Source organism: Tachyglossus aculeatus, chromosome 17 (genome assembly GCF_015852505.1).
Source record: "Tachyglossus aculeatus isolate mTacAcu1 chromosome 17, mTacAcu1.pri, whole genome shotgun sequence".
NCBI classification, from domain to species: domain Eukaryota; kingdom Metazoa; phylum Chordata; class Mammalia; order Monotremata; family Tachyglossidae; genus Tachyglossus; species Tachyglossus aculeatus.
The window spans coordinates 36,036,335-36,048,531 of NC_052082.1; the positions used below are offsets into that span (position 1 = coordinate 36,036,335).

General features: G+C 48.5%; 1 protein-coding gene across 1 annotated transcript in view; it reads right to left on the reverse strand.

The window, feature by feature from the left end:
• PROM2 (prominin 2) overlaps nt 1-12,197 on the reverse strand; it is a 61,006-nt gene that overhangs the window by 12,487 nt on the left and 36,322 nt on the right. The window contains exons 12-18 of the mRNA XM_038759568.1: nt 11,907-12,030; nt 11,194-11,285; nt 9,462-9,546; nt 3,656-3,802; nt 3,334-3,405; nt 1,086-1,178; nt 865-918 (exon numbers count right to left, since the gene is read on the reverse strand). Of these exons, the coding sequence (XP_038615496.1) occupies nt 865-918; nt 1,086-1,178; nt 3,334-3,405; nt 3,656-3,802; nt 9,462-9,546; nt 11,194-11,285; nt 11,907-12,030 (667 nt within the window). The remainder of the gene's footprint in view (nt 1-864; nt 919-1,085; nt 1,179-3,333; nt 3,406-3,655; nt 3,803-9,461; nt 9,547-11,193; nt 11,286-11,906; nt 12,031-12,197) is intronic.

Consider the following 12,197-nt stretch of genomic DNA (forward strand, 5'->3'; position numbering starts at 1 on the left):
TTCAGTCAGTCGTATTTATTGAGCGCTTACTGTTAATTCATTCATTCCATCGTATTTATTGAGCGCTTACTGTTCATTCATCCATTCATTCAATCGTATTTATTGAGTACCTACTGCATTCATTCAATCGCATTTATTGAGCGCTTACTGTTCATTCATTCATCCAATCGTATTTATTTTATACTGTGAGCCCACTGCTGGGTAGGGACTGTCTCTATATGCTACCAACTTGTACTTCCCAAGCGCTTAGTACAGTGCTCTGCACACAGTAAGCGCTCAAAAAATACAATTGATGATGATGATGATGATTGAGTGCTTACTGTTCATCCATTCATCCAATCGTATTTATTGAGTGCTTACTGTTCATTCATCCATTCATTCAATCGTATTTATTGAGTACTTACTGCATTCATTCAATCGCATTTATTGAGCGCTTACTGTTCATTCATTCACCCAATCGTATTTATTTTATACTGTGAGCCCACTGCTGGGTAGGGACTGTCTCTATATGCTACCAACTTGTACTTCCCAAGCGCTTAGTACAGTGCTCTGCACACAGTAAGCGCTCAAAAAATACAATTGATGATGATGATGATGATTGAGTGCTTACTGTTCATCCATTCATCCAATCGTATTTATTGAGTGCTTACTGTTCATTCATCCATTCATCCAATCGTATTTATTGAGCGCTTACTGTGTGCCACAAGCGCTTGGGAAGTGCAAGTCGGCGACAGACAGAGACGGTCCCTACCCAACAATGGGCTCACAGTCTAGAAGGGGGGGAGACGGAGAACCAAACAATAATATAAAATAAATAGAATAAATCTGTACAGTCCTCCTGGCCCGCCCAGACCGCCCCGGTACCTGGAGTTTGGGGGCTAACGCTGAAAGGATCAGGACACTGTTGTTGAGCTCGGCCTGGAGGGAGAGGAGGAAGAAGAGGAAGAGGAGGAGGAGAAGGTGTGTAATTATTATTATTATTATTATTATTATTATTATTATTATTATGGTGGCTGGAGAACGCAGTGGGGAGCGGCGGGGGGCTCACCGCTCACGGTCCCGCTTCCTTGGCCCCGGCCACTCACCAGGGTGGCCTCCTGCGGGATGACTTGATTTTGGTGGAGGCTCAAGAGGGCCCGGCCTTCGGTCTCCAGCTGCTGGGCCAGGGCAGGGTCACGCTGCAGAGGGGGCAGAGGGGGCCATCAGCAAATAATAATAATAATAATAGAATTTATTAAGCGCTTACTATGTGCAAGGCACCGTTCTAAGCGCTGGGGAGGTTACAAGGTGATCAGGTTGTCCCACGGGGGGCTCCCAGTCTTCTTCCCCATTTGACAGATGAGGGAACTGAGGCGCGGAGAAGTGAAGTGACTTGCCCAAAGTCACACAGCTCACAGGATTCAAACCCATGACCTCTGACTCCAAAGCCCGGGCTCTTTCCACTGAGCCGCGCCGCTTCTCCTAAATGATGCAAATGGCATCTCCACATCACCAGGAAGCCCCCGCTCGGCTAATCTCCCACTTCCCCACCCGGTTCACCCTGCGGAATTCCCTTCGCGGCCCCTTGCACATCCTTAAACTCCTCTGCTCCCCTTACCTGTAGTTTATTTTATTGTTGCCAACTTGGACTTCCCAAGCCCTTAGTACAGTGCTCTGCACACAGTAAGCGCTCAATAAATGCGATTGATTGATTGATTGATTGATTGGCGTCCCCCAACTCTGTCGAGCTCTCCTTAGCACAGCCACTGCTCATTAAATAGCAACGACTGACGGACTGCCTGAGCTCTCCGAGAGCAGGGATCGGGTCGACTTGATTGGAGACGGTACCTACAGCCCCGTCTCCTCCTCCGGATTGGAAGCTTCCCGCGGGCAGGGTGCGACTGGGAGTTATACGTTTGGGGGTGTTCCCAACCACGTTCCCAAGCTCCGCCTGGCGCAAGGGCTCGGCCCAGGCTAGTGATAATGATAATAAAATAATACCAACGGCAACAAGACAAGCAACGATAGTCTTGTTGGCAAGACTATCCCTACCCGACAACGGGCTCACAGTCTAGAAGGGGGAGACGGACAACGAAACAAGACACGTGGACGGGTGTCGAGTTGTCGGAACAAAAACAGAAGTAAAACTAGACGCACTTCATTGACAAAATAAATAGAATAGGAAATACGTACAAGCAACGATCACCTGGGAGGGGGCTGGTTTTACGGGGCCGGCCCCTGGCTTCACTGCTCATGCTCCCGTCACCCCACCCCACAGGGGAGATGGGGAGCCTTCCCTTCCTGTATATACGTATATATGTTTGTACATATTTATTACTCTATTTATTTTACTTGTACCTACATATTCTATTTATTTTATTTTGTTAGTATGCTTGGTTTTGTTCTCTGTCTCCCCCTTCTAGACTGTGAGCCCACTGTTGGGCAGGGACCGTCTCTATAGGTTGCCAGCTTGGACTTCCCAAGCGCTTAGTCCAGTGCTCTGCTCAATAAATACGATTGATGATGATATAAGTTTGTACATATCTATTCCTCTATTTCTTTCTTTATTTATTTTACTTGTACCTATCTATTCTATTTATTTTATTTTGTTAGTACGCTTCGTTTCGTTCTCTGTCTCCCCCTTCTAGACTGTGAGCCCACTGTTGGGCAGGGACCGTCTCGATAGGTTGCCAGCTTGGACTTCCCAAGCGCTTAGTCCAGTGCTCTGCACACAGTAAGCGCTCAATAAATACGATTGATGATGATATAAGTTTGTACATATCTATTCCTCTATTTCTTTATTTATTTATTTTGCTTGTACCTATCTATTCTATTTATTTTATTTTGTTAGCATGCTTGGTTTTGTTCTCTGTCTCCCCCCTTTTAGACTGTGAGCCCACTATTGGGTAGGGACTGTCTCTATAGGTTGCCAGCTTGGACTTCCCAAGCACTTAGTCCAATGCTCTGCACACAGTAGGCGCTCAATACATACGATTGGTTGATTGATTGATTCCCTTTCCCGCTCTACCCTCCAGCTCCGCTGTCGTGTCCCCGCCATCCCTGCCTCCTCCATTCCTCATCCTCCGGGTGGGTTTCCTGCCTGCTCCCCTCTCCCAGCCTCGTCTCCGTTCCCATCCCTCCCTCCGGACTCTTCCTTGGCGTCTTCCCCTCCGCTCCCGGAGCCCGCCCGCGGTGCCTCTTTTAGACTGTGAGCCCACTGTTGGGTAGGGACTGTCTCTATATGTTGCCAATTTGTACTTCCCAAGCGTTTAGTCCAGTGCTCTGCGCATAGTAAGCGCTCAATAAATACGATTGATGATGATGCCTCTCCCCTCCACCCGGGCTGCGGCCTACCTGAGTCCGGCTGAGCCTCCCCAGCTCCCCCGCCAGCCGAACCGCGTCCGTCTTCACCACGGGCCTCCGGATCTGAAGGGGTACAACGGGGTGGCAGCAGCTCCAGGGCCTCCTGGAGCCCGGCCGTCCCGTCCCAATTCCTGCCCGCCCCACTCTCGACAGGCCACGTGGCCGGACGGCGCGAAGGGGAGGGACGAAGACGGGGGAGACCGGGCCCGGCGACCCGACGGTCACTTCCTCCGGGACGAGGATGGAGGGAAGGCCAAGAGTCGAGGCTCGGCGGGGGGCCCTGCCCGCAGGGTGCGGTGAAACTGGGGCACACCTGGGAGAGGAAGCCGGGATAGTCTACGTCGTCCAGCCCACTGGCCTGGAGTCTGTCCAGATCTCTGCGGGCGGCGGCGTCCAGCAGGTTCACATCCTTCACGTCTACCTGGAGCTCCCTGAGGTCCTTCCGCAGCTTGGCCGTGTACTAGCCGAAAAGGATGGAGGGCAAGAGGGTCCGCCGGCGTCGCCCCCAGTCTAAAACTCAGGGTGGGAAGCCGGGCCAAACTGGGAGACCGTGAGGACCGGCGCCCGCCCGCTGTGGGAGTGGAGGGTGGGTGAAGCGGGTTTTGCTCTCCCCACCCCGAGGCTGCCGGGGCGGCCCCCTCTCTCCCGTGAGCATCTCTCCCCCTTTTCGACTGTGAGCCCACTGTCGGGTAGGGACCGTCTCTCTATGTTGCCAATCTGTACTTCCCAAGCACTTAGTACAGTGCTCTGCACACAGTGAGCGCTCAATAAATACGATGGATGATGAAGATGATCCATCGCGAGCCGGGACCAAGTGGGTGGAGGGGGAAGCGGGAATCTGTCTACGCCGAGGAAACCAGACGGCTCCGGCCTGGAGCTCGGGGAGGGCAGGAGGAGGGGCTGAGGATTTCAGCGTGGGTTATTCCTCCGTTTCCCTCCTCCTCTGGATTGTAAGCTTCCTGCAGGCAGGGCGTGACTGTGACTTGCATGTTTTGGGGTGCTCTGCCTGCTTAAGGCTGGAGATAATGATAATAATTGTTGCCAACTTGTCCTTCCCAAGCGCTTAGTACAGTGCTCTGCACACAGTAAGCGCTCAATAAATACGACTGATTGATTGATTAATAATAACGACGGCAACAAGACTAGCAACGATAATAACCCCGGTTTGGGGACTCTCCTCCTTCCCCTCCCCACAGCACCCGTATATCAATCGATCGTATTTATTGAGCGCTTACTGTGTGCAGAGCACTGTACTAAGCGCTTGGGAAGGACAAGTTGGCAACATATAGAGACGGTCGCTACCCAATAGTGGGCTCACAGTCTAGAAGTATATGCTTATATGCTGTATATGCTTGTACAGATTTATTACTCTATTTTACCTGGACATATTTACTATTCTATTTATTTTGTTACTGAGGCGCATCGAGCTTGAATTCTATTGTTCTGACGACTTGACACCCGTCCACATGTTCCGTTTCATTGCCCATCTCCCCCTTCATGATTAGTGATAATGATAATAATAATAACGACCACAACAAGACTAGCAACGATAATAACCCCAGTCTCCCCCTTCTAGACTGTGAGCCCACTGTTGGGTAGGGACCGTCTCTGTACGTTGCCAACTTGTACTTCCCAAGCGCTTAGTACAGTGCTCTGCACACAGTAAGCACTCAATAAATACGATTGATTGATTGATTGATTGATTTGGGGACTCTCCTCCTTCCCCTCCCCACAGCATCTGTATATGCTTGTACAGATTTATTACTCTATTTTACCTGGACGTATTTACTATTCTATTTATTTTGTTACTGAGGTGCATCGAGCTTGAATTCTATCTGTTCTGACGACTTGACACCCGTCCACATGTTCCGTTTCATTGCCCATCTCCCCCTTGATGATTAGTGATAATGATAATAATAAATAACGACCACAACAAGACTAGCAACGATAATAACCCCAGTCTCCCCCTTCTAGACTGTGAGCCCACTGTTGGGTAGGGACCGTCTCTATACGTTGCCAACTTGTACTTCCCAAGCGCTTAGTACAGTGCTCTGCACACAGTAAGCGCTCAATAAATACGATTGATTGATTGATTGATTTGGGGACTCTCCTCCTTCCCCTCCCCACAGCACCTGTATATGCTTGTACAGATTTATTACTCTATTTATTTTACCTGGACGTATTTACTATTCTATTTATTTTGTTACTGAGGTGCATCGAGCTTGAATTCTATTTGTTCTGACGACTTGACACCCGTCCACATGTTCTGTTTCGTTGCCCGTCTCCCCCTTGATGACTAGTGATAATGATAATAATAAATAACGACCACAACAAGAATAGTAACGATAATAACCCCGGTTTGGGGACTCTCCTCCTTCCCCTCCCCACAGCACCTCTATATGCTTTTACAGATTTATAACTCTATTTATTTTACTTGGACATATTTACTATTCTATTTATTTTGTTACTGAGGTGCATCGAGATTAAATTCTATTTGTTCTGACGACTTGATACCCATCCACATGTTCGGTTTCATTGCCCGTCTCCCCCTTGATGACGATGATGATGATGATGATGGCATTTATTAAGCGCTTACAATGTGCAAAGCACATAGACTGTGAGCCCGCTGTCGGCTAGGGACCATCTCTAGATGTTGCCGACTTGGACTTCCCAAGCGCTCAGTACAGTGCCTATTTATTCTATTTATTGTATTTGGTTTACATGTTTTTTTTGTCGTCTGTCTCCCCCTTCTAGACTGTGAGCCCGTTGTCGGGTAGGGACCGTCTCTAGACATTGCCGACTTGGACTTCCCAAGTGCTCAGTACAGTGCCTATTTATTTTATTTGGTTTACATGTTTTGTTTTGTTGTCTGTCTCCCTCTTCTAGACTGTGAGCCCGTTGTCGGGTAGGGACCGTCTCTAGATGTTGCCGACTTGGACTTCCCAAGCGCTTAGTCCAGTGCTCTGCACACGGTAAGTGCTCAATAAATACGGTTGAGTGAATGAATGAATGATAATAATAATAATGATGGCATTTGCTTAATAAATGCCCTCATCATTATTATTATTATTTATTAAGCACTTATTATGTGCAAAGCACCGTTCTAAGCGCTGGGGAGGTTCCAAGGTGATCAGGTGGTCCCACGGGGGGCTCACAGTCTTCATCCCCATTTGACAGATGAGGCAACTGAGGCCCAGAGAATAATAATGATAATGATGGTATTTGTTAAGCGCTTACTATGTGCAAAGCACTGTTCTAAGCGCTCGGGAGGTTACAAGGTGATCAGGTGGTCCCACGGGGGGCTCCCAGTCTTCATCCCCATTTGACAGATGAGGGAACTGAGGCCCGGAGAAGTGAAGTGACTTGCCCAAAGTCACACAGCAGACAAGTGGCGGAGGCGGGATTTGAACCCATGCCTGCTGACTCCAAAGCCCGGGCTCTTTCCACCGAGCCACGCTGCTTCCCATAATAACAACTCAGTTCCCTCATCTGTGAAATGGGGATGAAGACTGTGAGCCCCCCGTGGGACAACCTGATCACCTTGTATCCCCCCCCCAGCGCTTAGAACAGTGCTTGGCACATAGTAAGCGCTTAACAAATGCCATCATTAGTATTATATTCCCAAGCTCTTAGTACAGTGCTCTGCACACAGCAAGCACTCAAGAGATCCAATTGAATGAATAAATTTTTTTTCTAGTAAGTGTGTATATGCTTAGTTACACACACACATTCGCTATATGTTGCCGATTTGTACGTCCCAAGCGCTTAGTACAGTGCTCTGCACACAGTAAGCGCTCAATAAATATGATTGAATGAATAATAATAATAATGGTATTTGTTAAGCGCTTACTATGTGCCAAGCACTGTTTTAAGCACTGGGGGAGATACAAGGGGATGATAATAATGATAATAATGGTATTTGTTAAGCACTTACTATGTGCCAAGCATTGTTCTAAGCGCTGGGGGAGATACAAGGGGATGATAATGATGATAATGATGGTATTTGTTAAGCGCTTACTATGTGCCAAGCACTGTTCTAAGCACTGGGGGAGATACAAGGGGATGATAATAATGATAATGAAGGTATTTGTTAAGCGCTTACTATGTGCCAAGCACTGTTCTAAGCGCTGGGGGAGATACAAGGGGATGATAATAATGATAATAATGGTATTTGTTAAGCACTTACTATGTGCCAAGCACTGTTCTAAGCTCTGGAGGAGATACAAGGGGATGATAATAATGATAATGATGGTATTTGTTAAGCGCTTACTATGTGCCAAGCACTGTTCTAAGCACTGGAGGAGATACAAGAGGATGATAATAATGATAATGATGGTATCTGTTAAGCGCTTACTAGGTGCCAAGCACTGTTCTAAGCGCTGGGGGAGATACAAGGGGATGATAATAATGACAATGATGGTATTTGTTAAGCGCTTACTATGTGCCAAGCACTGTTCTAAGCGCTGGGGGAGATACAAGGGGATGATAATAATGATAATGATGGTATTTGTTAAGCGCTTACTATGTGCCAAGCACTGTTCTAAGCACTGGGGGAGATACAAGGGGATGATAATAATGGTATTTGTTAAGCACTTACTATGTGCCAAGCACTGTTCTAAGCGCTGGGGGAGATACAAGGGGATAATAATAATGATAATAATGGTATTTGTTAAGCGCTTACTATGTGCCAAGCACTGTTCTAAGCGCTGGGGGAGATACAAGGTGATGATAATAATGGTAATAATGGTATTTGTTAAGCGCTTACTATGTGCCAAGCACTGTTCACAACAACAAGAAGACTAGCAATGATAATAACTTGTACTTTCCAAACGCTTAGTACAGGGCTCTGCACACAGTAAGAGCTCAATAAATACGATTGAATGAATGAATAATAACCCTGGTCAGGGGACGCCTAGCCCACACCCTCAGATCCAAGAGCCGAATTCAGGAGAGCATCCCGCAGCCCTGAAGAAAGAAGGGAGTTCCACGCCTTCCGGATCATCAAAGATCTTCTTGTTATCTACTCCCACAAGCCTTGTCTTGTGGAAAAGGTCGTGGGTTCAAATCCCGGCTCCGCCAATTGTCAGCTGTGTGATTTGGGGCGAGTCACTTCACTTCTCCGGGCCTCAGTTACCTCAACTGTAAAATGGGGATTAAGACTGCGAGCCCCCCGTGGGACAACCTGATCACCTAGTCACCTCCCCAGCGCACATAGTAAGCGCTTAATAAATGTCATTATTATTATTATTATTATTATTATTATTACCCTCAGATCCAAGAGCCAAATTCAGGTGCCCATCCCACAGCCCTGAAGGCAGAAGGCAGGTCCACGCCTTCCGGATTATCAAAGATCTTGTTGTTATCTACTCCCACTAAGCCTTGTCTTGTGGGAAAAGTTGTGGGTTCAAATCCCGGCTCCGCCAATTGTCAGCTGTGTGATTTGGGGCAAGTCACTTCACTTCTCCGGGCCTCAGTTACCTCAACTGTAAAATGGGGATGAAGACTGCGAGCCCCCCGTGGGACAACCTTATCACCTAGTCACCTCCCCAGCGCACATAGTAAGCGCTTAATAAATGCTATCATTATTATTATTGTTATTATTATTATTACCCTCAGACCCAAGAGCCGAATTCAGGTGCCCATCCCGCAGCCCTGAAGGCAGAAGGGAGTTCCACGCCTTCCGGATTATCAAAGCTCTCGTTGTTACCTACTCCCACAAGCCTTGTCCCAAGCCCGCTCGTCCCTTCTGCCCCTCCAATAATACTAACGATGGCATTTATTAAGCGCTTACTATGTGCCAAGCACCGTTCTAAGCGCTGGGGAGGTTCCAAGGTGATCAGGTTGCCCCACGGGGGGGCTCCCAGTCTTCATCCCCATTTGACAGATGAGGGAACGGAGGCCCAGAGAAGTGAAGCGACTTGCCCAAAGTCACACAGCTGTCAACTGGCGGAGCCGGGACTTGAACCCGTGACCTCTGACTCCAGAGGCCGGGCTCCTTCCCCTGAGCCACGCTGCTTCTCGAGGAGGCCCCAACCCAGGCCCCAGGTCCCGGGCCGACCTCACGTCCACTCCAGCCAGCTCCCGCCCCGCCACGCAACCGGCCGCCCACGACGCCACACCTGGTTGACGTCCAGGTGCCCTTCGAGGTCGTAGGAGCCGTTGAGGCGCAGAACCTCCCAGAGAGCCGCCCCGTCCTTACAACGCCTGCGAGGGACACAGGGTTCCATTCGTTCAGTCAGTCCTATTTATTGAGCGCTTACCGTGTGCGGAGGACCGGACTAAGCGCTTGGGAAGTCCAAGATGGCAACCTATAAAGATGGGGTCCACCCAACAGTGGGCTCGCAGTCTAGATTAGGGAAGCCCACCTCCTCCTCCTTTCCTCCGCCCGCCCCGCTCGGGGCAACTCCGACTTCCCAGGCCTTCCCAGACTGAGCCCCTTCCTTCCTCTTCCCCTCGTCCCTCTCTCCATCTTACCTCATTCCCTTCCCCACAGCACCTGTATATATGTATGTTTGTACTCTATTTATTTATTTTATTTGTCCACATCCATTCTATTTATTTTATTTTGTTAGTATGTTTGGTTTGTTCTCTGTCTCCCCCTTTTAGACTGTGAGCCCACTGTTGGGTAGGGACTGTCTTTATATGTTGCCAATTTGTACTTCCCAAGCGCTTAGTCCAGTGCTCCGCACATAGTAAGCGCTCAATAAATACGATTGATTGATTGATACATATATGTATATATGTTTGTACATATTTATTACTCTATTTATTTTATTTGTACATATCCATTCTATTTATTTTATTTTGTTAGTATGTTTGGTTTGTTCTCTGTCTCCCCCTTTTAGACTGGGAGCCCACTGTTGGGTAGGGACTGTCTTTATATATGTTGCCAATTTGTACTTCCCAAGCACTTAGTCCAGTGCTCTGCACATAGTAAGCGCTCAATAAATACGATTGATTGATACATATATGTATATATGTTTGTACATATTTATTACTCTATTTATTTATTTTATTTGTACATATCTATTCTATTTATTTTATTTTGTTAGTATGTTTGGTTTGTTCTCTGTCTCCCCCTTTTAGACTGTGAGCCCACTGTTGGGTAGGGACTGTCTTTATATGTTGCCAATTTGTACTTCCCAAGTGCTTAGTCCAGTGCTCTGCACATAGTAAGCGCTCAATAAATACGATTGGCTGATTGATACATATATGTATATATGTTTGTACATATTTATTACTCTATTTATTTTATTTGTACATATCTATTCTATTTATTTTATATGGGGATTGAGACTGTGAGCCCCACGTGGGACAACCTGATCACCTTGTAACCTCCCCAGCGCTTAGAACAGTGCTTTGCACATAGTAAGCGCTTAATAAATGCCATCATTATTATTATTATTATTATTATTATTATTATTTTGTTAGTATGTTTGGTTTGTTCTCTGTCTCCCCCTTTCAGACTGTGAGCCCACTGTTGGGTAGGGACTGTCTCTATATGTTGCCAATTTGCACTTCCCAAGCTCTTAGTCCAGTGCTCCGCACATAGTAAGCGCTCAATAAATATGATTGATTGATTGATTGATACATATATGTATATATGTTTGTACATATTTATTACTCTATTTATTTATTTCATTTGTACATATCCATTCTATTTATTTTATTTTGTTAGTATGTTTGGTTTGTTCTCCGTCTCCCCCTTTCAGACTGTGAGCCCACTGTTGGGTAGGGACTGTCTCTCTATGTTGCCAATTTGTACTTCCCAAGCGCTTAGTCCAGTGCTCTGCACACAGTAAGCGCTCAATAAATACGATCGATGATGATGATGACTGAAGATGGGCTCACCGGTAGGCCGAAGTCACGTTGACGCTCCTCTTGAGGCCCAGCAGCTGAGACAGGTTCAGGGACGGGGGCAGGTTCCCCGGGGTGTCCACGAACTGAGGGGGGAAGAGACAGGGAGGTGGAGAGGAGAGGCCCGGTGACCCCTGTCCTCTCGTCTTCATCCTCTCATTCAGCGCTATTTATTGAGCACCTAATGGGTGCGGAGCCCTGGGAAAGAGCCCCATGAAGAACGGACCAAAGCTCAGCCCCTGGTCCTCAGAGGGGGGCTCACAATCATAACAATAATGGCACTGGTTAAGCGCTTACTATGGGCAAAGCACTCTGGGGGGGATACAGCGCGATCAGGTTGTCCCACGGGGGGCTCACAGTCTTCATCCCCATTTGCCAGATGAGGTCACTGAGGCTCAGAGAAGTGAAGTGACTTGACCAAGGTCACACGTGGCGGAGCCGGGATTCGAACCCCTGACCTCTGACTCCAAAGCCCGGGCTCTTTCCGCTGAGCCACGTGGCTTCCCAACCGACCGGAGGGTCCGGGGGGTCGGCGACAGGCACGAGGGGCCAGGTTGAATCCGGGAGGCCACCCACACGACGCCAACCCCGTCTACTCGTCACTCGGAGGCCGTCAACGGTCCCAGCAGCCCCGGCCGGGTCTCCCTTCCGTGCCTTGGGCCTCAGTTTCCCCCAGGGCGAGGAGACCGAGACGGGGGCCGGCCCACCTGGTACAGCTCGCGGCTCTCCCAGCTGCGGCACAGCAGGGTCCGAACGTTGCCCCCCAGCAGGAAGGTGGTGAAGACGAGCAGGATGAAGGGCCCTGAGAAGAGGAAACTGAGGCCCACGCCCCTGGGGGGAAGAAGAGGCAGCTGAGGATCCCACGCTTCCTGCGGGACTCGGAGCCGCTCCGCTCCCAGCTTCCTCATCCCCTGCCCACCCATCTGCTGTCCTCCCCCTGATGAGCCCACTATTGGGTAGGGACCGTCTCTCTATGTTGCCAACTTGTACTTCCCGAG